The sequence below is a fragment of the Clinocottus analis genome, unplaced genomic scaffold (assembly GCF_023055335.1).
Source record: "Clinocottus analis isolate CAN_PGR_092001 unplaced genomic scaffold, fCliAna1.0.p SCAF_12, whole genome shotgun sequence".
In the NCBI taxonomy this organism is placed as follows: domain Eukaryota; kingdom Metazoa; phylum Chordata; class Actinopteri; order Perciformes; family Cottidae; genus Clinocottus; species Clinocottus analis.
The window spans coordinates 9,611,879-9,637,816 of NW_027175843.1; the positions used below are offsets into that span (position 1 = coordinate 9,611,879).

Below are 25,938 nucleotides of genomic sequence, written 5' to 3' on the forward strand. Positions count from 1 at the left end.
CTTATCTGTAGACAAATGTCAGTGCCTCCAGGGTTAATGGTCTGAGCATGTCTCAGAAGACATTAGAATAAAGCTGGGTCATGGTATTAAATGTAACCGGTCTGGGGTCAACACATCAAGGTTCCCAGGCATAGGAGAAATTCCAGACCATTTTATATTAAACACACGTCCAGGCCATGGAACCTGGCTTTACGTGTGGTTCCTCTTTATTGCACAAGCAGCAGATTCCAGGTGCCATTACAAAACGTTTGCTGCAGTAGCATAGTTTAACTTTTTTTTTTAAAGCGTATAGTAAGTTTCAGGTGAAGGAAAACTTAACTATGCTGGCAATGAAGACAGCCAACACCTAAAACTGTTCTCACATAGAAGCTTGTCGAGTGTAACGCTAAAGAGGCGTAAAGCCCAGAGTGGATCGTTTGAAATTCAGTCAGTGTAAAACCACAACGACAAAGTCAGTTTACATTTTTTTATTTTGCATATTTAACACGCTTGTGCATTCCAGATTTTTTTTACAAAAGACTGCTTGCCACGTGAGCATTCACAAGTGGCCAGAATTTAGAAATCATAGCGACAGGTCAGGCCCTCAGTAGTTTGACATGTCATCTCCAAACAAGAGATCACCCACAGCAACAGATGACAAGGAACCCATGCTGACAAGCTACACTTCCTACTGTACAGCACAACATCAGCAGAGTTAGTGGTGTGGTGGCTTAAGTCATGTTTTAAGAACCTCAAGTGGAATACACATCGAACAGAAGAGTAGTAAGGCTTGTGGAATGTAAAATGCACAGCACTTTATGGTGAAGCTTTCTCCTGATCGATGGCTGAAAGTAGAAGAAAAAAAAATTCACATTAGAACAAAAAGTTGTAATCATAGAAAATACATGTTTTAGATTAAAAGGCAGCATGTGAATCACATACTTTCTTTGGTTGGCAGGGTGTTTTTCTCTGCGGTTTCAGTCTTCTTCAGCTTGGTCTTGTCGAAGGTTTGGACTTCGGTGATGTCAGGTTTGTCAGACATTTCTGCAGAGGGTCTAAACAGACATGGAAACATAAGGGAGTTGTCCTTCAAGAGAGTTCAATCAGAACACACCTGGGCATCTAATTAGGGAGCACAGCAGATCTTGAAGGGCCATGATCTGCGTTCGGCAAAACTATTAACTCATGCTGAGAAAAACTACGAGGCCTTTGTAAAACACAACGCCTGTGCGTGCGTGCGTGCGTGTAACGCTTTTGTCAGTTCGTGAACGTGCGCAACATCTACGAGGCCACCGCCCTTCAATCTAATCTAGACGTGCAGACTGACGTCAAGAAACCCCCACCAGCCATTTGGAATATGAACAATAAACCAGATTTAAAACCAAAAAACGCCAAGATCATGTGTAGTCCAAATTAATGTTTGGTTTAACGTGTTGACACATTATCTAATTTACTGACAAATGGGGCGACATTTATTTGGCATCATTCACTAAACAAAGACATTGCCCTTCTGTAGCATTTCTTTGAATATGTCGCACCAGCAGGCATTTTACGATTAATTCCAGCGCCTTTTAACGCATCATGAGCAGCAGACTGATAGCGAGACTAGAGATTGTACGAGGAGAAACGTTACAACATACTGACTCGTCACTGAATCATTTCTAAAGATACAATTAAAGCCGATTTAAAAACAAACGCGCACATAACGTCTTAAACGGACTCGCACTCACCTGGTTGGACTATAGTAGAAGTGACGGGATGCACGTGCAGTTGCTCAGTAGCAGAGTGACGACTGGAGCTGGGACCGCCGTATAAATACTGGCCAGTATGCAAATAGTCATCTGACGTCACGTCACCCCCACGGTCTAGAAAAACTGCTTTTGTACAAATATTTAATTTGCTTAAAATTACTAAAATTATCCGACGCTGAATATACTGTAGTCATATTTAGCCGATTTTATGTGAAGGGAAAACAACTGCAACCTTATGCATCAGTTCATATATTATGTGGTCGGAATCCCTCCATCAGTCGCCATTAATAAAGGTGTCTTTATCACCACAGCGGTTTGTTATTCGTGCCACCAAGTGAGTGCAAATGTGGGTTGTAGGTGGATTTAAGATTGAGATTATGAGGAGTTGACTGGTTTGGGTTTTAACGGCACAAAGCGTCCTATTGAACGTGTGTCGGGGGGCAACCTCTTGTGGACAAACAAAGGTATCACAGGAAGTGTCGAAAGATGGGGAATTTATTAAACCTGCAGTTTAAACATTCAGAATTGATATAATTGTTGAGAGTTTTGGTTGTACAAAGTTCGACAAGTTTTCTTTTGACTCTCTCAGCATTGAGTCTTGACAAATTAAATATAGGCTTATAACTTAAAATAAAGGTTAAGACAGCACATTTTCAACAAATTGTGTTGCCTGAACTTGTGAACTCACAGAGACCAGATAACATTTCAAAAGGGCATTGGCTTGAAATTAATTTAAATATTTATTATACTCTTTTGTACACAAGCCATTCAGTATCACTCTAAACAAAAAACAACAACATATAATTACCTTTATTTGGCTTCAATTAAGCCCCAAGCAGAGAAGTATGCAGGACCACATCAGAGTTGACATAAACAATCATTTTACGCAGGCTCCAGATATTACTGTCAATATTTTAAAGTTAGTGGAAAAGCACTCATAGACAATTGCCATTGGTTCACTTGACTGTGAAGTACTTTGAATAAGTCTTGTTGCATATAGCCTGGTTGTCCACTCTGACAACATTCCTCAAGGTTTGCCAAAACCAGGGCTCTGCAGCAGCTGTTCTTGGCCACTCCAAGACACTTTTCCCACACATCCTCCTCCTCAGGCGCAGGAAGTGCGAATGCTGCAGGACGGGTTCCAGCATCAGCAGCACGATCACATCCACATTTTCATCAAGCAGTCTTTGGTGGGCCAGACACATCGCCAGCTTGAAAACCCCGGTCCTAACGTAGTCCTTGGTCAAGACGAACAGGGTCTTGCGACTGTACCGGATGCTCTGAGCGAGGTTCTCCACCAGTGGGGCTCCAGGGGGCCAGTCCCTCTCCTCCAGACACAGAGGAAGATGCTTATCGCCTTCCTCTTCTAGTTGCACTCGCAGATTTGTCATCACCCACTCAGAGACATGTGGATCTCTGGTATCGTACGTCACAAAGACGTCGTAAACACAGTCTGGTGAGTTCAAAGATCTGTATCCCTTTAGCTTAGCTTTCATATAGTGAAGCACGTAGGAAGCATCCCAGTAAAACAAGTGCGCAACTGTTGCCACAATCATGAAAATAATAATGAAGGAATTTGTGAGAGTGTAGCTCAAGAACGCCTCACTGTCATTTACACACTGGTTGATGTCAAAGTAGATCAGAGCTTGACCCTTCTGGTTCGCTGGTGTGGCGCATGTCACCTCGGAAGTCAGTCTAGGGATCTTCACGTCACTGTTTTCAATCCACACGATGAAATCCAATGAATCACAGGTACACTGGAACGGGTTTCTCTGCATGAACAACGTCTGAATCTGAGATTCGGGTCTTGGTTGGAAGGTGGATTGATTAATTATTGTCAGTTTGTTGTCATTGAGGCTGAGAGTCGTAAGGCTTTTTGCACCCTTCAGAAACCCATTGTCCAGGTGGAAGATGTGATTATGACTCAGGTCAAGGAAAGTCAAAGAGACGTTTGTGTTTATAACTGTCACATTGGATAAAGAATTGGAGCTCAAGTCTAAAATTTGAAGTTGATGGAAACACTTGAGTTTGCCCCATTTAAAATCAGTAAGCAAATTATGATTTATGCGTAGTGTGGTGAGGTTAGGTGGCAAATATTCATAAACATTGTCTGGAATCATTGTAATCCTGTTGTGGGATATATCTAAAATTGTCAAATTAGTAAGATTAGTAAAAAGCATCTTATATGAGCTATCCCTTAGTTTCCAAAGAGTCCCGAGAAAATTGTTTGTAAACTGAAGTTCTGTTAATGAATTGCTATGCATCCTTTTTGTTGTCAATGTGGAAATGGAATTATGACTCATATTCAGCACCCTGAGAGCAGGCAGATTTTTTGTAAAATTTAAATTGTGCGTTACACCAAATGCTTTAAAGTAGTGGTCATTGTTACTGAGGTCTAGCACTTGTAGTTTCTTTAGTTCTTTGAAGGCATTGTCATAGGCCAGATCAATCCTATTGAATGACAGGTCCAGGTATGTCAGATTAGGCAACAAGGAGAACTCTGTTCCATTAAGTGCTGATGAAAGTCCATTACCGGAGAGGTTGAGGCATGCAATATTTCCATAGCTTTCAAATTGCTTCGGAGAAATGAAAAATATATTGTTTGAGCTGAGGATTAGCACGCGTCCAGAGTCAAAGCACTCTTGTTTGATAAGGCCGTGTGATATTTCATAACCCAAATCTTTCGGATGGGGTTTAATGAGCGGGGAAACAAAGAGGTCCGACCCCTGATCGTATCCGTCATTTGAACGTAGGGCACTTCTCACTGGGATTGGATACAACCTGTTTTCTGCAAGGTATATCATTTTCAGGTGGATAAATTTGCCGAATATGGTGGAATCAGAGTGAATAATGAAGTTAGTCCCCAAGTTGAGTGCAGACAGGTGTTTAAGCTTGTACAGAGGTCTGAGCGTGTCTGGTCCAAGGTTCTGGAAGACCAAACCCTCCAAATGCAAAGTTCTAAGAGATTTCAGATTTGAAAACTCTTTTGAGAGATTCACTGTCGTTGGGTAAAGCTTGAGCGCAAAGTTAAAAGAGAGATCAATTATTTGTAACTTTTGGAGATATCTTAGAAATGTTGCCTCCCCAGTAATTGCTTTTAATAAGAAGTTGAATGACAGGAACAATTGTTTAAGCTGGCGCAGCCTCTTGAACCAGGAGGGATTCAGGTGGTCGAGGGAGTTTCCTCCTAGGTTCAGTATTTTGAGCTGTGTTAGATTCTGAAATGCATTAGGATGGATACCAAGAGACATGTTTTGGCAAGGAACACAAGGAAATGGAGCATTTTGACATCTTGGACAGTTCCCTTCTATTTTTAGGACTTGTAAATTTGGTAGCCACAAAAAATCATCCTCAGATATGTCCTGGATTTTGTTAGAACCCAGCTTTAACACACGCAATGAGTGGGGTAATCCCCTGGGAATTTTTGTCAAGTTGTTAGAAGACAAGTCTAGAACCCGCAGTTTGCTCATTACAGCAAAACTGTCTTCCATAATCACAACAGATCTCCCACAAGGGTTCCAGGTGTAGCAGTTTCTGGATAACAATAAATGAGTTACGTTTGTTAAGCCGGCGAGGCTCCTGTTATCCAACAACATGATCTGGTTATTGCTCAGGTCGAGGATTTCCACGCTGAGAGGTAGATTGCCAGGAATTTCTTTCAGACAGTTGCCAGTTAGTCTCAGTTCTTGCAGTTTTGTCAGATTTTTGAAAGCATTCGCAGCAATGATCACCGCTCTGTTCTTGTTTGCCCAGTTGAGATTCAGTCCAGTCAGATTCTGCAGGTTGGAAAACGAATCCACCGAAATATTCTTAATGGAGTTCTCTGATAAGATAAGTTCAGTTGCATTAGTGGTTATCCCAAAAGGCACATGATGCAGATGACGCCCTTTACAGTCAAATAGGACTTCAGAGGTATTGTAGGCTGTGACATCACAAGGGAACTGCGATGTCATCCACAGAGGTTTACATGCAGCAGGCTGGATATCATACTGGTAACTCAGACTGAGCAGCAGCAAGTGCATCCAGCGGGTGAAGGTCTGTAGATGAACAATAGAATTGATGAAATCCAGCAATTCATAAACATTTATATAAACAGGCATGTATATCATACAGTGTACATCATACATTTGGTTAAAATGATAGGTTTTGCAATACCTTAACACAACAGTTATAAGGTATGATTACAGCTGAGACAATAATTTTCAATGTTCATATGGGCACCCGACTTTTGTGTGAGGACAGACTTAAACTAAATCTATCCTTAAAGTATTTGAAATTACTTTTCAGAATGGTACCACTTTTACCCAGCAGGTGGCAGCACTCTGCAGGTTAAATATCACTCAAATGGAATAACTGCTCATGACAGTTTGAATTATGACATGTAACTAAGGAAGTAATTTTTTCGGACATTTTTCTGCTGTAACGCAGGACCTTGTAATCACAAGTCCACTGACAGACCACTCCTTAACTGTTACTATCTAAAAATGCAAATGAGTACTGATAAAAAAAGATGATAGGATATAGTTGTTTTTTTTACTTTAATGTATTATTTACTGTAGAGCACATCATTATCAACAATGCCATTCAACAGTTTAATGAGTCAAAGTATTCACAGTTACTCAAATATGATCTAATGTCATAAAGTAAATCACAGAAGCACAAAGTCATTACAGATTACATTACACATCCAATTAAAAAGCACAGGCAGGCAACCAGGAAATCCATAACACACCCTGATAACGAAGAAGTTTTACTAAAACATTTAGTATACTTTCAGTAGATATACATATTTACAACGAGCAAATAATGCAAATAAAGTTCAGAGAAAATATCAGTAAAACTCACCATTGTGCATATACTCTTTTGACTTCTTATGACAAACTTAAAAAATCCGAAAAAAGTTTGCAATCTTTCATATAAAATTGAAAATTAACTATTTGTTAAAAAACTATGCGTGTCTTGTGTGTCATGAAGTCAGCGAAAGGTATAAAATCTAATCAGTAAAGCATTACATATATGTATATACAAAATATATTTAAAAAAAAAAAACTTGTTGCTGAAGTTAAACAAAAGCAACAAAGTGGCTGGTGCTCACAAACAAGGCTCTCAAAAAGAAGTGGCATGTGAATTGAAGAAGTGACTCGTTTCCAGTTCCTCTTTTCAACATATGTTTGCAGTTTTGTTGCTCTCTTGAAGTGAAAATTATTATTATTCTCTGCAGGGATGGAAAAGAGACACTATTGTGGTATGCCACTCCAAATAAGTAAATTGGTTTTTAAAATCATCATCTAAAAAACACACAATAAAACAGGAACAGAAAATAATGATATGAAGTCATTAATAAAATTTGGAATGATAGAATGAAGCACATGTGAGATATGACAGAAAAAGGGAACCTTTCGGGAGTGCAGGGACAGTGGTATGATCAGGTTTAAAGGGTGAGCTGTTGGTAAAACATTGTAATTCAAAACAGACAGACAGTAAATTCAGACCAATCTTAAATCAAAGGAGGAACTGAGTATCACAGTATATTGTTTTTTACAGTGTCTCTTTAAATAGATTGTTGTATTGTTTGTGACTTTCAGTTGCTAAAACACTTCTCAGGCTGAACCAGAAGTACAGCTGGGCTTGAGGGTTTGTTGGCCATTCCAGCACAGACCGCTTATACAGTCTCTTTCTTAATCTCAGGTACCTTGAATTGCAAGGTACTTTCTCCAAGAAGATCAGTACAATAACGTCATTTTTTTCATCCATTAGCCTTTGGTGGGCCATGTAAAAAGCTGTCTTGAAGTTGCCGCTCTTGATGTATTTGCTGGTGAGAATGAAGACTGTCCTCTTGCTGTTGTGGATGCTCTGGGAAAGGTTGTCGATCAGGGGGCATCCGGGGGTCCAGTCCCGTTCCTCCAGACACAGTGTCAGACGACGGTCTCCTTGTTCCTCCAGGTGAGCGCACATTTCCTTCATCACCCACTCTGTTACCGCCGAGTCCTCCTTGTCATATATCACAAAGGCATCATAGGCAGAGCTTTGGGAGTACAGGCGGCTGTAACCTTTGAGCTTTGCCCTGCAGAAGTGGTAGATGTACCAGACGTCCCACAGGAAGAGATGGCTGGAGATTGACAGTGTGAGGAAGCTGAGGACGAGGGAAGTCATCAGGGTGTAGAGGATGATTGACAAGTAGCTGTGCTGGCAGGCCAGCAGGTCCACTGAGATCACTGGATGACCTCTCTGTGCCCCGGGGCTGGCGCATTTAACATCCGTGGCCAGTCTGGGGATGGTCACTGTGGTCCTGTTGAGCCATGTGACAAACCAAGTGGCATTGCAACTGCACAGAAATCTGTTTGTGTGCAGAAGCAGCATGTCCATCTTCTCAACGACATCATCTGGAAAGCTGGATTTCTCTATGTGCTGTATGTGATTATAACTAAGATCCAGGTATTTTAAGTTGTAGGCATCCTTGAGGAAATCAGGTGTGAGTTTTATGATTTGATTTTTATGTAAAAGGAGCTTTTTCAGAGATTTGGTACAGATTGACAACATTGGTGGAACAGTGGTCAGACTGTTTCCACTGAGATCTAGGACTTCCAAAGACTGTAGAAGCTGTAGTTTCTCCCAATTTAAGGATTCATCTTTTAGTTTGTTGTTTTTGATGTAGAGCTCAGATAGCTTGCCTGGCAAACCCCTGAACACTTCCGGCGGAATGAAATTGAGGTTATTAGAAGAGATGTCGAGGACGGTCAGATTAAATAAATTCTTGAAATAATTGACGTATCTGGTGTCCCCGTCTCTCCACAACATATCTAACCGGTTATCTCTGAACTCTAACCTCTCTAGAGATTGACTCTCCAGCTCTGTGTTCGTAGAAGTAGATATCTTGTTGTGGTTCATGAGCAATATCTTGAGATTTTTCAAATTGCTAGTAAAATTTAGCATGTGAGTCAAGCCCTCTGACTCAAAGTAATGGTTGTTGTAACTTATATCCAAGATGACCAGACTTTTCAGCTCTTGAAACGCAGTAGAGTAGAGCAGATCAAGGCGATTAGAAGAGAAGTCTAGATATTGTAAGTTAGTCAGATATGTAAATTCAGAGCCGTTCAGACTTTGACTCATTGCGTTACCAGATAGATTAAGGCATCGCAGCTCTCCGAGATTTAAAAATCTTGAATGCAAGAAAAAAATGTTGTTTCTGCTCACGTCCAGGGTTTTTCCAAACTGACTACAATTATTGTTGACAAAGGATGCAATCGTTCCAAGTTCTTTATCTTTGTATTTGCAGCTGCGTGCATATTCATCATATCTGAAGTAATGGATTTCTCTCACTTCCTCACTTTGGTACTGAGCTGCAGCCGACATAGGAGACCAGTTCAAGGGCTCCCCCCCAGAAAAACCGACTCCATCTTGGCCGTCAGAGGGGGAAGATATCTTGTTGTCAGACAAACTGATTATTTTAAAACTTTTTAGTTCCATCAGAATACTTAGGTTTGTCATTTTGATAAAGTTTGTACCTAGATCTAAAACCTCCAAGTTTGTGAGAGGTTTTAAAGGCGCAATGCTGTCTGGCTGGAGCTGCTGAAAGACAAAGCCCTTCAGTCTGAGAATTCGAAGGGATTTGAGGGAGGAAAAACTGCAGCTCAGCTTCAGTGTTTCAGGGTACTTCTGAAGCTCGTAGTTAAATGAAAGGTCCAATTCTTCCAGTTTCCCCAGGAATAGTGGGAAGTCTGTGACTCCTATTGCCCTCGCTAAAAAGTTTGATGAGAGATCAAGCTCTCTGAGCTCTGGTGTGCTGGCAAACCACTCAGACTGCATACTTGTCAGAGAGTTACTGTGCAGGCGCAGCGTCTTTAATTTGGTCAACATTTTAAAAGCCGTCTTACTGATATTAAGTGGGGAATTATTTGGGCACGGAATGCATGGGAAAGGAGCGTTGTAGCATCGAGGACAGTTTCCGCTAATATCTAGAATCTCAAGGTTAGTCAAGTTTTTGAAATCCTCATCAGTGACTACTTCAATGTTGTTGTTGTAGAGGTACAACTCCTTCAGAGTTGTGGGTAGTTGATGTGGAATAAAGGATAAGTTATTTGACTTTAGACACAGCAATGTTAAATTGTTTAGCTGTAAAAATGCACCATCCTCTATAGCATAGGAAGCATTACATGGGTTACGGTAATAACAGTTTTGACTGAGGTACAGCATCTCAATATTTCTAATCTCAGAAAGGTTTACTTTATTAATATTATAAATGTGATTCACTTCCAAACTCAGCAGGATCAAATTTTGTGGGAGGCCTTTCGGTATAGAGTAGAGCTGATTGCCATCTAGATACAGCGCTCGCAGGTTTCTCAAGCTGGTAAAGGTGTTTTCCTTTATAATCACGCTCTTGGTGCACATGCGGTCCTTGGGCCCGATTTTGATGGGCACACAGTTGCACCTCATGTCAATTTCCTTCAGGTTCTCCAGACCGATAAAAGAGGTAGAGTTTAACTGAGGAATATGGTTGATGGTGAGTGTCAGATTGGTTGTGTTCCTTGGGATGCCTCGAGGGATATCTTTGAGGCCTCTCTCAGTGCAGTCTACCATCACGCTGTCGCTTTTGTCCTCGACAACATCACATGGCAGAGTTTTTGGGTAAGAAACGCGAGCTTTTGATATGGAGAGGCCACACCACAAGCCCAGCAGTGCCACACACATCTGTATAGAAACACAAGTGGTTCACTAAGAGGTATGTGCAGGTGGTAAGCTAAACATGCAGTTATACAACTAAGAAAACACCCACAATGCACATACAAAGCATGATCAAATGAACATTAAGACCACAAGATGATGACAAATATGCTTCTTCATAACACACCTAACTGGTACAAGCTTGTTCCTCATTGTTAATCTTTCCATGAAGTTTACAGCCATTCTGTTCAAAATAAACTTGCCATTTCACAACTGATGCAAAATGCAATCATGATAAAATACACAATGTGAACAAAGATTAATGATACTCACAAGATGGAAGAACATTGTTCACAAGAGATTGAAAAGAGGTCCTGCTGCGAGTCAACTTGTCCAGTTTGATGAAGTACTGAAAGAAGTTCAACATTGATAATCAGCTCTAAGGTGATGTGATGAAAGTAACAGGTGTCTGGGCTAGCCCATAGTGTGTATATTTAGGCAGTGTCACTTCCCTATTTTCACAAATCACACACATCAAAATCTTCCATCTTTTACAATGTGTGTTCGATAACAGTCGACTGATTGTGTTTGTTACAGAAGTGCAAACAGGCTTCATGCTAAGATTACTATGCAAATGTTTCCTTCTGAAAGGATGAATGTCTTGCTCTTAGAACAGTATAAAAACATAGCTGGATGAGTTGTGGGTTATTCAGTGCTGGAAAGAGGTTTCATTTCTGGTTCACCTGCAGGAGAAAGTGAAACCGAAGCTTGGGTTTAGGTTTAGAAACTTATGGTAAACACGCTATTCTGGAAGCAGGCAGAATGTTTTCCTTTACCTTTGGCTACTTTGTGGCTATGGTGGAATACTATTTACTCTCATGTATGATCTGTCTAGACAGAATGTGTTTATCTTTGGCCCTTTATTTTAGAAATCCATTGCAGGATTAGGAACTGTAGTTTTAGAAAAAGCATCCCCCTGATTAACTTCTTTCAGTAAAAAGGCAAAGGGGGCTTTTTAGCATGGCAAGCTCGCATATCCTGCTTCACAACATCATGCTAGTGTTAAGCTCAAAGTATAGCCTCACACAGCAGAGTTTTCTTATTTGGCAGCAGAGTTATTTTTTGTAGAGAAGTAACAATATTGCACTCTCTTTTTGCTGTTGTAAAAATGTTTAAGTTCCCTTCTTCAAGTACATTGTGAGATCTCTAACATTGAACAAACAGATAGGAGGTACAAATGTTTCACGATAAAATCAATTTAAAAAACATTCTATTATGACGAGCAACATGTGCTCCTCTCATACATAACAGGTTGCAAAGTCTCTCTCTTGCCCCTTGAAATTGGGCTATCATCATTAATGCAAAAAGCATTACCACCACTCAGATTTAAGAATATGGTAAAATCCTTAATTATTAAACATAGTTATAAAACTAAACACGTGTCAAGTAACTTTTCTGTATGAATAATGCAGTTTTAGGAGCAAAGTTGTATAATCAAGAAAAGTTGTAATGCTTCAGAGATAAAGTGTATTAATGATCATGAATTTGCATCCACTGCAACATTAGATAGAGATTATCTAACAATGGTTGACATAATGGTTGTGTAATTATTGTGTTTGTACATGCAAACAGCCGTAAATAATTTGAGAAGGCCTTTTTAAAGATTTTTTTTAAATCTTTTTAATGATGTTGACAAAAAAGAACAGCAAAGGACTCGGTACTCATGTGTAAAGTAATCAATAAATTAAGGTGAATCCATCAAAACAAGTCTTATGCATTACTTGATTGAACATGTCTTGTCCTGTGGAATGATTTGTCCAAAGCTGTATATACTGTAATTTATGCATTTCTCCAACATATATATTTCAATGTATAAATAATGTACCAATAAGGTTGAAATAATCTACACGTTTAGCCCCCAAAATAACCAATAAATAATTGAAAATAATCCCTTTTATATATTATAAGATAGCATACTTGAGAGGAGGATCATATGTTTCTTTATAGAGGCCTTAATGTAATCTATTTAAAACTTGATTCATATCATTTAATTTTTTACTTTCCATAATAAAATATTGTATATACAAGGCAAGTTCTTTTTCACAGCAATTCACATTGGTTGTAACACCCATGTCTCTTATGTATGGCTTTAAAATCAATAATTAGGACAAAACAGTTTATTTTTAGACCAGTGTTTTCAGTAAGTGAGTTAGTGTGTCTATAATAGCACACGTGGTGGCGGAGTGATGTGTCAATGCATTTACACTTTGGTCACTGGGGGAACTTCCCGAAGCCGCCTCAGCAGCTTTCAGCAGACACACGTAGTTCATGACGACCTCATCTACCTTGGCGACCGCCTCACGCTGCTTGTTCTCGTTGCTCAGGCCTTCCACAAGTGACATGCAGGCCTGCGTTAGGCAGCAGAGTGTGTGGAAGCTGTGCGTCAGAGTGAGCAGTAACTCCTCTGGGCTGCTGTACTCCACGGCCATCTGACTGCAAGCACTGCTCAGCACTTTGGCCTGCATGAAGAGCAGCTGGGAGAACGTGTCCATTTCAGCCTCGTTGACCTCGCGTTTCTCACCTCTGGAAGAGTGGCCGAGGCTGGAACGCAACACGCCGCCCATCTCTAAGGCATCCTTACGTGCAAGTGCAAACCCCATCTGAAGGCTGTAGGTTTTTCCCTTCATTAAATTTACACGAGCGAGCCTTGCTTTGAGGCTTTTATCATTCGCAGCCGAGGCCACGTTACTCTGCTCTGCTTTACAGTCAGTTTTCATGACTGTGTTTTCTTTGCGATTGAAAGAAACCGACAGACCATGTGAGGGCATCTTTCTGACTTCATCAACACAACCAGTGTTTCTCTTTCTTCGCAGGAAGCAGTGACTGAAGGGCACACGCCGCCTCCACATAGGCCTACGTGCATCCAGCCTGGGAGCTGTTGACTCTGGCAGCAACGGGGAGGCTTCTTTGAGTGGCTTTTTACTGGATGAATTAGAGGCGACTGAACTATGGGACAAGCTCTTAGGCAAGGTGTTGGCAGAGAATATTCTCTGTACGTTTGGGGGATCTTGAGACTGGAAATTCTGACCAGCACTTTTTCTTGTAAGAGTGGCTCTGGTCTTTTCTAACAGCGCTTCTAAGCTCCCGGAGCCTGGCATTACGGTGCTCCACCTTCTCCTGAGCATCAAATCCCTGCCTTGCTTCTTGAGGCTGCTTGTTTTAGGGTCACATGATGATCCGCTTGAGAGGAAGGCCAGGGCGTGTGGGTCAGGCTCTATGCTGGCCTGTGTTGGCCCACTGGACTCTGTACTACTTCTTAATGATGATGGTAACGTGGCTGTAGTGGTGGTACTGGTCTCATTATAGAGAGCTAAAGATGACTCTTCCCCAACCTTCTTCAGCTGTGTGCAAGCTACACTAGGGGTAGTAGGAGAACAGAGAGAACTGTTAAGCATCTCACATGTGTAAATAATCACAAATATACTTCATATGTACTATGTAGACAGAGATGATGATTTGCATATTTTTTTTCTATTTACTTGTTAAAAATATATATCTTATTTCCATTCTTAAGGGGGCAAACTCCACAATTAATATAGTTTCAAGTAGTGGTACCCAATTATAATTTGTTTGGCTTGCAACCCCCTTGTCATTTTCATTTTAAAGACGTTTAGAAGTCGAGGATTTTTTATATTTTCAAGATAAAATAAAGGAAAAATCATAAAACAACAGAAATATCATGTTTAAAATGTATGCTGAACTAAACATGAACATGGTAAAAAAATATTCCTGCTTGAAGCTATAGTTTGGTAATTTTCCAAAACAAAAACTATTATTATTTTTTAAAATTTCCATCAAATGTAAACATCACATGCTCTGAAAAAAAAACAAGAAAAAAGGGGCTCATAGAATTGTCTAAGCTTCCAATCTCTGCGTCCTGATGAAATGATTGGCCTAACTGCCTGTCTACACACACACACTGATGCACAACATGCACTAATTGAACATCACTGACGTCGTTCACTGAATGCTAGCTTGGCAGATCTGAGTACTAACAACAGCCATATTGGTTATTTACATTTATTATGCGTTTAAGTTAGAAATGCAAATTTTAGGAGAATGGCTTTGGTGGGAGACGTGAATCAAATTAAGTGACTTTTGAAGCTATGCTGCTCGCTGAAAAATAGTTGGCACCACTGACCTGAGTCTTTTTGTATTTAAAGTCTAGCTTACTCTTGTTAGTTTAAGTATGTAAGTAGTACGCCAACTTTGGCAAAACATTCACAGGCAAGCAGCTGTGAGTTTAAGTCTAGCCTCACAGACTCTTTTTTTTAGTAAAATCTATAAATGGCTGAAAATAACAAGGTAGATGATAAAAGATTTAAATTATTTGTGTAAACTGAGCATATAAAATATACGCCTGCCTGCCTGCATTGACTTTAAATGTCCCTTCTGTTTCTGTCATGCTGCGTGTCCGTGTCACAGATTCGAGAAAAGACCCTCCTGTTTAGTTTTACCTGTGGTTTCTTTAATCTTGGGCATCCGGTGACTGCCGTCTCGTGTAGTCCCGAACCCAGGCTCAGCACTGGTCGCTGCATGGATCTTCCTCAGCAGGGTGGGGTCCATGGAATGACCAGCCCTCCCCTGACCTGGGGGCCCAAAAGCTTTCTCCTCCGCTGTTACATAACTCAGCCCCTTGAGTGAGGAGTCTGAAAGTACATGTATATTGTCTGTGGCACAAAGAGGAGAATCCATGGGAGTGACACAGCTGCTGCTGCCTGTGCTACAACCAGCGTCTATAGAGGAACATTGTGAGCTCTGGAGAGAATGAACGCCTTCACTCTGTAGCGATGACATGCGCTTGCTCACGTGGTACTCGTATGACTGTGTGACGTTGTGCTCCAACGGTGGAATCTTAACTTGTTGCTGCTCATTGTCCTGTGAAGTGGCATCTCCTCCTGCGAGGACAGGCCCTTTGATCGGAGAGGGGAGACGATCACTTAACTGTTGACTTCTTTCACTCGAGTCCCGTTTCTCTTCCTTGACTGTCAATCTGTCTGCGTGGGAAGCCGGTGAGTCATTCACACATTCTGGAGAGAGATGTTCTGCCATTTTGTTTAGGGGTGCTCTCTGCTGCCATTTTTGATGCCTCTCTTTAAAGTGAGTTCGCCCAAGATCAAGTTGATTCATGTAGTAGGAATCTCTCACAGTGAAAGCGTTATATTTCCCAACAAGATGAGGAGGCTCTTCTCTTGCTGAGTCATGGGAAGCCACGTGAGATCTGTCAGAGGATTCACAGGTATCTCCTTGGATTCTACCATCTGCCTCCCTCTGTTTTCCTCTCTGCCTGCTCATTACTGAACCAAGGTGCATCTTAGTGAAGTATTCACTGACTGACTTTATTTCCATTGTCTCCGGCTCCATTTCACCGCCATCCGAGTGACAAATCTGGGAGGAGGCAACTGCAGATGATTTTGCCTCGTCATCCTGATGCTCCTGGGTGTACTGCATGGCTCCCACACTGCCACCACTAGGTGCAGCAGCCTCTGTCTTTTCCTCGCTCACGGCGTGGTATCCTTCTGTCATCTGCACATGTATCCTGAGGTGGTTTTCTGAGTGTCTTTGAGCAGTGGCCAGCTCAGAGCTCTCTGTCATCTCAGAGGAATTTGTCTCATTGCCAGAATCTGAGGACTCGGGACTAAATGCTCGAGATATTTCTACACCTGTGTACCACAGAAAGACAAAACACTTCATTAACAAGTTCATGAGACACCAGAAACATCACAGATTACAAAATATGAGTGAAATAGAGTGGTAGGACATGTAATTCAGCATGTAGGGTGAAAAGGTGTGAATGATTACTTCAATAAATTTAAATGAATACATTATAAATACTAAATATAAATCAAAACATAATCACATAAAATATTGCGAGAGAACAGTCGAGACTAAAAATCATTATGGATTGCTTTTTGAAATGTTTTGTTTACATTTTACTATATGAGAACAAAATAAATAAAATGATGAATAAAACAAAAACAAATCATGTCAAAATGAACAATACTGGAGTGAACACAACTGTTTGTATGATCAAATGGATGAAGAAATACTCACACAAATGGAAACCGAACAAAATGGGCTTTATTGAAAAAAAAACAAATCAAAAGTGAATGGCTGGAACATGTGTGATGTCAATGGATGAATGTTACAATAGTGTAAGGAGAACCTGTGCTACTCTCTGACTGTGCCGGACTCTGTTCCTCAGATGCAGCGAGGTCCTCGAGTGCCTGTAAGGTCGACACTACTGCGTCGTTTAGAGGCTCCCCGTGGACCTCTGCTCCGAGGTTGGGTACTGAATCTATGAGAGACACCGGGATGTCATTGCAGGCTCCCTGTGCCCGAGTCCCGGACCCCTGCTGCTCCTCCTCATCAGAGCTGTCCCTGAAGCCGGGAGGAGGAGCAGCGATGGCCAGGTTAAGCGAGTGCAGAAGCACGTCATTGTCCTCCTCGTCGTTACCCTCCGGTGGCGGAGGGAGGGAAGTCAAGTCAATGATGTCATCGCTGGACCCTGAGAGCGAGAGTAACATAGGCTTGTCAATGTCACTCATCACCATGTCCTCCTCACAGCTGATGTCATCCTCGTCCTCTGCTTCATCTGTTGTCTCTGCGTAACAGATATCATGCAGCAGCGGCTCCTCGATGCATTCAGTAGGACCAAAGATTTTGGTGGAGTACTGATAACCGTCCCCGTCTTCTATGGCATCCATCATCTTATAATCCTCCTCGAGACGCCGATACATGTGGTTATGATTGTCTAGAATCTCTGGGCTCTCATCCATCAGTCTCTGGTAGCCCATATTTTGGGGGTTTACACTGTCAAAGGGAGGATCTCCAAATATAAAAGAGACCTTTGCACTCCTGGAGGAGTCTTGGGGTTTGGGCCTGGGGACATTGAGGTAAGTTTGGGTGCAAGGGATTCTGCAGCACTCTGCTCTCTCTGCCATGTGAATTGAGTGCTGGGCCTGGTGGATCTCAGTTATGTAAACTGGTTGGCCTTCAAATTTCCCGTGCTCAAGGTATTCACGCTCCCGGTCAGAATAATCTTGGCTGCATCTCTGGTTGTTTCGGTCTTCAAATCCTTTATGGGGTGTGCTGTATGTACACTCAATGGCCTGGTAGGTCTGTTTTACTCTTGCTGCATGGCCTGAAAAGAGGATCCAACACATTTAACAGGTCTATTTTAAACACAACAAATTCTGATGAGTCATCTTGCCATCATTTCAGACATACTTGATTCTGTGTTTTTGGCCACATTGAAGATGGAGCGCCGAGAGTCCACCAGTAATCTGTAGTAGCCAGCAGTCAAACAGGCCAGATTCATGGCATCAACAGATTCCATTAAGAGAGTGATGGGCTGTGAAAGAGGCAGATAAACAAATGTCAATAAGCGCAAAATAAAAGGGATCATAGAGCTGTAAAATTATGTTATTCTACACAAACTTGGTACTGAGAGGGTGAAAGAAGAAGGTTTCCTAACCTTTACGTCCAGAACATGTAGCTCCACTCTCACCCGGTTCTCATCTTCTGTATACATCTCAATGCGGTTGACATGACTAAAATCAGCCAGGAGTGCCACCAGGTTTGTTTTGGTGTTAATCACATGGCTGATGCCATACTTTGGCCCCACCAGCAACGTCACTTCAGTGTGCTTCTCGCCTTGCTGTGAAAGGAAAGGGAGTGTCAGCACACATACAACTGACCTGGCATTTTTTTTTCGTGTCACACACTAACAGCACATAACGTTAGGAGATGGTTTCACTCACTATTAGCGTGGATTTAAAAACCCGTCCTCCATACAGCCTCAAATCGCTGAGATACTTCAGATAATGGACCTTTGCCTGCAAGGCAGTCAGCTGGAATGGGGGAGGAAACATGACACATAGGATGAAATGTAAGCTGACCGATTTTACATGAGGTGTTAAAGGCAGAGTGTAATGTTGTAAAAAAAAAAAAGGTGCAACATTATATGTTCAAGCCACCAACCACTGAGTACTCCACTAGGTGGTATTCAAGAGTCTTTTTAGATGTTGTGGAAGTGAAAGATGTGGAAATGTACAGCTACAGAGAGAGAAAGAGAAGATAATGTAAGAGATAACACACTCCACCTTTTTACCAGGCGGCACCAGGTTCTGATTGGTTTTGAGGATGTGAGTGAGGGCTTTTTTGATGTTCTTCTCTTTCATGCTGGACAGCACCGCTGGAGGCAGGAACAATGCCAGACCCCACTCCTTCCTGCAGACCCACAATTCATCACGATTAGAGAGGTCACTTAGTCAGTATGACAAACAGTCAAGTCATCACTCTTGACTGCTGACAGAGTCACTTCACCCTGAGGTGGTACATTGATTAACTGACAGGGTACAACCAGAATCATTAACTAAGCAGGGATGTATCTTCCAGCAGTGCAGTTACACGACACCAGTGAGATTCTTACCGTTTAATATATCAGAGCATTCTGGACTAAGTAACCAAACAACAAATTACTCTTTAGTTGCATATGCACGGTGCCATGTGAAATACAATCTACTCACTCAATATACTTTAAGGAAACTTTCTGTGACTGCTTGGTATTGATGGTTAGAATATACATTTGCAGGGCAGCCAGATGGAGGGCCGTGTCGTATTTCAGCTCTGACCCAAATCTCTCCAATACCACATCATTACAGCTCTGGAGGAGTCGGAGAGGGAGAAGAAAGGAGCAGGTTACACTTCAACTTAAGACGACAACACTCCTACAGCAATCACATGTTTGTTAAAGCAGTTATCATAGACTAATGTCTAAATAAGGTTTGAGTTCTGAGGTGTTTTCAGATGTGCATACTCTAATTCTTTTAAAACTTTCACCATTAACCACAATGTATGTTTATGTGTTATTTGAATCTGGTGATATTCACCTGAACATAGAGGTACTCAAATGCTACTGCATCTCTTCTCAGCAGGTCCACGGGATCCTTTGGGACAAATGTGATGCGAAAAAAGCATTTCATCTTGTGTGATCCTGGCCTCTGTGTCACCTAGAGCACAAGTCACAAGACGAGGAGGGTCTTATTGGTGAAGTTTTTGCATCCGCAAAAGGTGAGCATTACGTGCAACATTTGATACTAGGCCTAGTGATTCAGTGAATAGTTTGACATTTTGGGAAATGAGCTCATCGCTTTCCGCTCAAGAGTTATATGAGAAGTTCTATTCCACGCCCATATGTGTCCGATTAATATGTAGCTGGACCCAGGAGATGCTTAAAAACTGCAAAGAGTGGGGTAGAGCAGCTAGCCTTGCTCTGTCCAAAGGGGATGGAACATGTTTTATCTCTTTTACAAAACACTTGACAAGAAAGTGAGTTAGCATTTTTCCCACAATGTTAAACTATTTAACATTTACATGTAAAAGACCCTGCAGTTCTTCCCCTTTTGTCTGACAGCATGAGTACACATACTTTATACTGAGGACGAGGGTGGTATGCTCCCTCTGTTTTGTCAAGTCTATCATTGAACTGCCTCTCTCTTGTTTAGTAGCGGAGGAGAGCTGTCTCACCTGAGTTAGCATCTCCTGCTCATGCAGGAGCATGAGTTTGCTGGCAGACCCCTCAGCTCTTTGCTCCAGCATCAGAGAGAAATGCTCGATACTCTTAATGGATAGCTTTTCTTGCAGGGTCAAGATGACATCCTTTCACAAATGCAAAATCATAGTTAATACAATATGAGAACCGTGCAGATGCAGAAGCCTGTTTATGTTCAGCTCAATGTCAAACCATTAGGAATTTTCACGGCGGAACATGTGCAAAAACATTAACTGAACACACCACCAGCATTTCAACTGCAATACAAAAAAAAGAAGACAATATAAATTGCTGATCAAGCACTCTCTGCACAGTTAATTCAGTTCAAAATGCTTTTTGGTTGAATCGTGTTTTTTGTGAAGGTAAGGTTGTAAAACTACAACCTTTGTTCTAAAGGTTGTAGTGAAGGGAGGAGTTTGCACTTTAATGTGTGCAGTGCAACTGTGAATAAAATTCAACATTTAAACTAAATTTCACATTAGAATTTCATAACGACGGAAGCTCTCCACGAGACCTACCTTAATGGATGTGCTGCTGTCAAATTTAAATGATTTAGTCTGCCCGTTCTCCAGGTACACCTTCAGAACATTTGGCATAAAGAGAAGGGAGTTGTCCTTCACCATTTCCTGAGGATAAGAATCATTTGATCAACTAATCTCACTTTTTTTTAAAAATTGATGGATGTTTATGTGCTGTAGTTATATCTAAGGTTAGCATAAATTCCATAAAATTCCATAGATTCCATAAATTCCATTTTAGCATATTGTGATGAAAAACTTGAGAATTTGGAAATATAGCCCTCATCCTGTAGCTCTCCTCTCCGTGTCCTAAGCCCCTTCCACCAGACAAGCACGATATGCACACGTTTCACACAGTAACCTGAGTACCGAGTACTAGTCATTCATATCAAACATTATCCTGATCATGGCTGTGATCCTGATGCCGTTAAAGAGCGGCAATTCAATGAGAATAACCAAAACATTGTTTTCTTTGCAAACTTGTGAGCCTGTAAATGTAATTATTGCCCGATGACGCCAAACGCAAACTGCCTACCCCAGCTTTAAAGTGCATTAGAGAGAAATGCTGTAATTAGAAGACCCTTGGGAGGAAATGATTGCACATTCAAAAACTCCATATTGAAGTAACTCTGAGAAGTAAATGGAAATGAAATAAGACAAAACGTGACAAAAAGGCCTCCAGGGAAGTTACTGCGCCCATTCAAGAAATTATCTGGCCTATGATCCATTGTAAAAAAAACAACTTGTCGTTTTACAAGTCATATTTGTAAAGTTGTATTACCATTGGACATATCCAGGCCAACTGTTCCCCCTGTTTCCAGTTTGTAATGCTAAGCTCATATGATCAGATACTGTATGTGAGTGGTATTGATTTTCTCATCCAACTCTCAGCACAAAAGAAAATTACCATGTCAAACTCTTTCTTAAAATGTATGTTTCCATATTTTTCATTGAACTAAAAGTATAATGAAAGTAATACAAGGTAACTCACTGATGCACCTTCTTTAGTAGTCACTTTCAGGTATCATGTACAATGCTGTCCTTTTTGCTTCTTACTAGTTACTCTATAAAAATAATATTCTCTGTGAGAGTGTGCCCCTTTTTCTGTCAATCAAAGCCACATAGTCTCTATTTCACTCCAGAGATGAAAAGAAATAAGTGGAGGTGGATTTCTTGTCTTTATTTTACAATTAGGGATATCTGATATTTTTATTCTTATCTACATAACATTTTAGAGTTCAAGTATGCCGCTGTTCAAACCTTGATGTGTACCGAATGAATCAGTGTACAGTGTGACTTACGGGGACCTGGCCATTGATGATAACCTCTTCAGCGAAGCGGACTTTAACAGGATTAGTCTTTAACTTGGCCTTTTTGGCTGCGCTGATGAATGCCGATTTGGGGGACTTTTGGAGGGAAAAGAAGAAGAAAAAGCAGATTTAAAGGACAATCAGGTCTTTTATAGATGAGTCATGTATTTTTTCAGCTCCACACAATTCAAGGACATGTTCTCTTCTTGAAATATGACAACCTCTCATTTCTCTACTCGGTGCTGATGCAATTAGAGGCTCTGTGTAAGGGCATGAAGGGAGGACCACCTCACTGCCAGTGTGTCATTGAGGCAAAAAAATGCCGGGTAAACGGAAACAATTACAGGCTGGTTTAAAAGAGCTGCTTGGGAATACTACTCCTATGTTTTTCTGCAAATTAAATCCTTTTTTCAAGTTTAGTTATACGTTGAGTGGATCTTCATGATGAGCCTTTAAACACTATGATACTGAAAAAAAGTGATTTATTTAAATGCACAATGAATGGGTGTATTGAGAAATGAAAATCGTATAAAAAACAATATTGTCATGTTGAACAGAGATTTATCCGAACCACTTCATGATCTATGTTGTTTTCTATGAGCACGCTCTTATGATTTGATCTATCTTTAGAAGGAATACAAGCTGAATTCACATTTCTACTGACTTATTTTGTGAACTGTAAACAAAAGTCGAAAATATGCTGCTGGCACTGTTTGTTCACAACCATCTGGTGCTCCTTGACTCCAGTAAATGTTGATGTGGAAGGTTCAGCTGAGGTCTTGCGAGGATCTGACGTCACAACATGAGAAGACTTGAAATGACTGCAGTAATTGGGACTGTAACACTCAGCTAGCGCAATACAGAAACTGTGCCAACAAAAGCATATGGCGTGATTAATGACTTGCTTTCATGGAGTCAACAAAATAATCAGTTTCAAACACACAAATGGCCAATTGGAATGTACTCTATTTTACTCATAGTGGAGTGAGAAACTTACTGGGTATGGCTGAACGACGCTCAACACGATGGATTCCTTGCAACTCCTGCCAAAACAACAAGAAACAAAAAGGATTATGTCGTTAAGGGACATCTGAAAATGTAGCAGTTTTCTTCCAGTTATTTTTATTCTTAGGACATCATGGTGTATGGTAGCACAAGAAACATTTTGTCCCAGTGATGCTCTTGGCAGCTCTGTATTGCAAACTTTTACTGTAGCGGTCAACCTCATTCAAGGCCAAAAAGAGCTGAGAAGGATGGGCCACACAAATAGTGTGCAGGTCATGCCAAATACTCACAAACAGCCACTCAGCTGTATTAGTGTTATTTCTTTAGTGAGACACCTAAAAAAAAAAACATCAACACCAACATACAGCTAAGTCATGGTGAATGAAACAGGTTGCTACGTTAATAACATATCTGTCCTGCTGAAATGTTAAGTTTTGGCTAATCAATAAAACAAATTATTCTGGATTGGGAGTTGAGGATTTTTTTTCTCTGTTGATCAGTGTAAAAAACATTACATCTACTTCTCACAATGTTGTAAGACTATAAATGATGAAAATGTAGTTCTTTCATGGGCACTATACACTTATCAACAGGTTCAACAGCAGGCAAACGACATCTCACCTTCGTGTGTTGTCATACCTGACAAGGTCAATGACCCTCTCCCTGGGTGCCGAACTGACTGGCTCATCATTAATCATCATGATCTCGTCTCCCGGGATCAGCCGGCCTTCTGACGGACCCCCTGTCAACATGAACCAAACAAGAGTTAAGTGGTACAAACTGTGCACAGTCATGCCATCTTCCTTGTATGTCTCGGTTTCCTGGCTCAAGTCTATAGTGAATGCTTACTCATTGATATTTGTTCAAATCATCCACATAAATAACAGCCAGAGGGTTGTCCTCCATCCTTTCTGGCTGCTTTTTAGGAGGATTTCATCTGCTTTGGGGAATGTGTTGATAATGGCCATGGATCGGATGAGTCACTGTTGTATTAGAGCTCACTATACAGCTGTGGCACTTTACCTGGTGTGACTGAGCGGACCACTACAGGTTTCTCACTGCCTGCCACAAATCCAAAGCCAAGCACTGGGTCTCGTCTCATCTCCACCTTCCGGGGCGCTGGTGGCACAAACCTGTCCCCGTCCAGACGAACCTCATCCAGAGAGCTGCTCTGGGAGACGTGGCTGAGGGAAGAATACAAAGCACATTTCCCTTCATTACTGCTGGTGGTTTTTGTTACATTTTAAAGCAATGCTATTTAATGAAGTGTTGTGTTGCCGCTGTTGGTGTATCAAGTTAACAGAAATGTTACATTTTCTTCTCACTTTCATAAACTTAAATATTATAATAATTTAAAAATGACATTGGCAATGTTGTTTTGAAAATGAATAAGGTCTTTACACCACAAAGCAATACGTTGTATTTGTAATATTGGTAAACATGTTGGGGATATATTGAAACCAATTAGAGTTGAGTTCATCATGAGTATTATCATCTCAATATGCAACCATTTTGGCTGTAGGTGAAACGATAAGTCGATTGACAGAAACGTATTTTGACAACTATTTTGAAGTCAAATTTTAAAGCTAAAACTCCAAACATTGGACATTGGCTTTGGAAAATCAAGATTCTCCAACCCTATAAACTCCCTTAAACTCTTTTTGTGACAATTGTCTGATATTTTATAGAACAGAGGATTAGTCAATTACTTCAGAAAAAATGTTCCTATATAATGAAAATGCTTAATGAAAATGTTAATAGCAGCTCTAAAATAGTGTAACTTAAATTAAAGATTAAATATAACCACTAAAAAGCATAATCTTAAAGAGACGATGACAACTGCAGCGTAGCAATGAAACAGATGTGAAAAGATTTAAACAAAGGGGGCAGCAATAGATGTCACAACTAACATGGTTGTTTCCCTAAATCCCTCAAAATGTTTAGACAAGATTCAAGATATTTTTTGAAATAAAGCCAGAGTTCAATGCTGCAAAAATAGAACATGTGGGCGATGGTAATCAGGCTGCAATGTTTGTATCTCACAGTGCAGATATCCACTGTGCTTTACAAAAGAGCAGTTGCAATTTTCTGTGGTATTCATACTGTTATGCTTTACAGAAAAGCCTTTTGCTTTGCCACACTAATGATGCAGTACAGGTATGATGTGCAGTGTGCTATGGAAGTCTCCTGCCGGCCTGAGTTTGTGATTTGCTATATTGTTGACTGTAAACAAAGACTGCAGGTTTTCTACATTATTTAAATATTTAAGTTAACCTGATTAATGCATTTTTCCTATGTCCTTCCAACACATTTATTATTCTCTCCTTGACCTCAAAAGACGATGCCAACACTGCATGTGCTTTCACATTCTGTGATGAGAGTTTTACAGCATTTCTCCACTTTCTCTGGCTGCAAAGGCAGTAGCAGCTCCATATGGTGCCAACAACGTTGGTTAATTAAAGCCGTGGGCAGACAGTGTGTAATTCACAGTTGTTCTTGACACATGTACTATTCACCACTAAATACTAACAATTAATCTTCTGTGGCACAAAGACACAGAGAGATCTGTCAATCGCAATCCCAATACTACAAAAAAGAAAACATGTTCCACAAGATGGTCAAAGTGATTGTCAACTGAGATTTTGGAGGACGATTCAACGATTCTCTCCCAGAGCTTAAACCACACACGAAGAAAACCCCCGACCAATAACCAAATGCTGCTGCTGAACAGACAACGATGGGTGACAAGCTTTTTTTTTGTGGTCAGTAGTTTTCTGAACAAGAAGTGAACCTGATCTCAATTAGGGTTCCACAACCAGCGTACAACTTTTAGAGAGGTAGATCAATATTACCACCAGTCTGTAAACGTTGACTTTACTTGCCGATTCTTGTAAAACTTTTATTGTTTGGCATGTGGTAAAAAAGGGTCTACAGTACATTGCTACAGTGGGAACAGGCTTGAAGTTATGCACCTAAATCTTATTCTACAATGTATGTCAAACTGTACAAAGATGCTCAAAATGAACTAAATAGTTTCCTCTTTTTGTTCCAGCTAAACATGTATGCTGATATAAGAGGAACTACATAATCTATAGAAG

At 40.7% G+C, this 25,938-nt stretch overlaps 3 protein-coding genes across 7 annotated transcripts in view; all 3 read right to left on the minus strand.

Annotated features, from left to right (window-relative positions):
* Nucleotides 1-779: 779 nt before the first annotated feature.
* Nucleotides 780-6,927, minus strand: LOC137783231 (toll-like receptor 7). The gene is made up of 6 exons (XM_068573030.1): nucleotides 6,576-6,927; nucleotides 2,691-5,767; nucleotides 2,490-2,509; nucleotides 1,710-1,752; nucleotides 922-1,034; nucleotides 780-824 (listed from the first exon to the last, which is right to left on the minus strand). The coding sequence occupies exons 1-6, from the start codon at nucleotides 6,576-6,578 to the stop codon at nucleotides 796-798; spliced, it is 3,285 nt and encodes a 1,094-aa protein (XP_068429131.1). The 5' UTR covers nucleotides 6,579-6,927; the 3' UTR covers nucleotides 780-795.
* Nucleotides 6,928-6,980: 53 nt separating this feature from the next.
* On the minus strand, nucleotides 6,981-10,766 carry tlr7 (toll-like receptor 7). Its single transcript, XM_068572073.1, has 2 exons — nucleotides 10,725-10,766; nucleotides 6,981-10,418 (listed from the first exon to the last, which is right to left on the minus strand). The coding sequence occupies exons 1-2, from the start codon at nucleotides 10,737-10,739 to the stop codon at nucleotides 7,269-7,271; spliced, it is 3,165 nt and encodes a 1,054-aa protein (XP_068428174.1). The 5' UTR covers nucleotides 10,740-10,766; the 3' UTR covers nucleotides 6,981-7,268.
* A 1,319-nt stretch (nucleotides 10,767-12,085) lies between these two features.
* frmpd4 (FERM and PDZ domain containing 4) overlaps nucleotides 12,086-25,938 on the minus strand; it is a 31,296-nt gene continuing 17,443 nt past the window's right edge. For 3 of the 5 annotated variants that reach the window (XM_068572788.1, XM_068572783.1, XM_068572786.1), the window contains 15 exons: nucleotides 23,864-24,024; nucleotides 23,462-23,582; nucleotides 22,833-22,878; nucleotides 21,827-21,931; nucleotides 20,526-20,633; nucleotides 19,983-20,114; nucleotides 19,346-19,465; nucleotides 18,983-19,119; nucleotides 18,557-18,683; nucleotides 18,215-18,304; nucleotides 17,929-18,111; nucleotides 17,682-17,805; nucleotides 16,618-17,595; nucleotides 14,909-16,114; nucleotides 12,086-13,803 (listed from right to left, as the gene is read on the minus strand). In XM_068572788.1, the coding sequence (XP_068428889.1) occupies nucleotides 12,575-13,803; nucleotides 14,909-16,114; nucleotides 16,618-17,595; nucleotides 17,682-17,805; nucleotides 17,929-18,111; nucleotides 18,215-18,304; nucleotides 18,557-18,683; nucleotides 18,983-19,119; nucleotides 19,346-19,465; nucleotides 19,983-20,114; nucleotides 20,526-20,633; nucleotides 21,827-21,931; nucleotides 22,833-22,878; nucleotides 23,462-23,582; nucleotides 23,864-24,024 (4,867 nt within the window). In that variant the 3' untranslated portion in view covers nucleotides 12,086-12,574. The remainder of the gene's footprint in view (nucleotides 13,804-14,908; nucleotides 16,115-16,617; nucleotides 17,596-17,681; nucleotides 17,806-17,928; nucleotides 18,112-18,214; nucleotides 18,305-18,556; nucleotides 18,684-18,982; nucleotides 19,120-19,345; nucleotides 19,466-19,982; nucleotides 20,115-20,525; nucleotides 20,634-21,826; nucleotides 21,932-22,832; nucleotides 22,879-23,461; nucleotides 23,583-23,863; nucleotides 24,025-25,938) is intronic. The other 2 variants (XM_068572784.1, XM_068572785.1) reach the window with 2 other exon arrangements.

Excerpts from the sequence above, each read along its gene's own strand:
- LOC137783231 (XM_068573030.1), bottom strand. Across the intron at positions 1,753-2,489 it reads AGTGATACTGAATGGCTTGT|CAACTGCACGTGCATCCCGT; the intron begins GTACAAAAGAGT and ends TCTGCTACTGAG. Across the intron at positions 825-921 it reads CACCCTGCCAACCAAAGAAA|CCATCGATCAGGAGAAAGCT; the intron begins GTATGTGATTCA and ends TTCTACTTTCAG.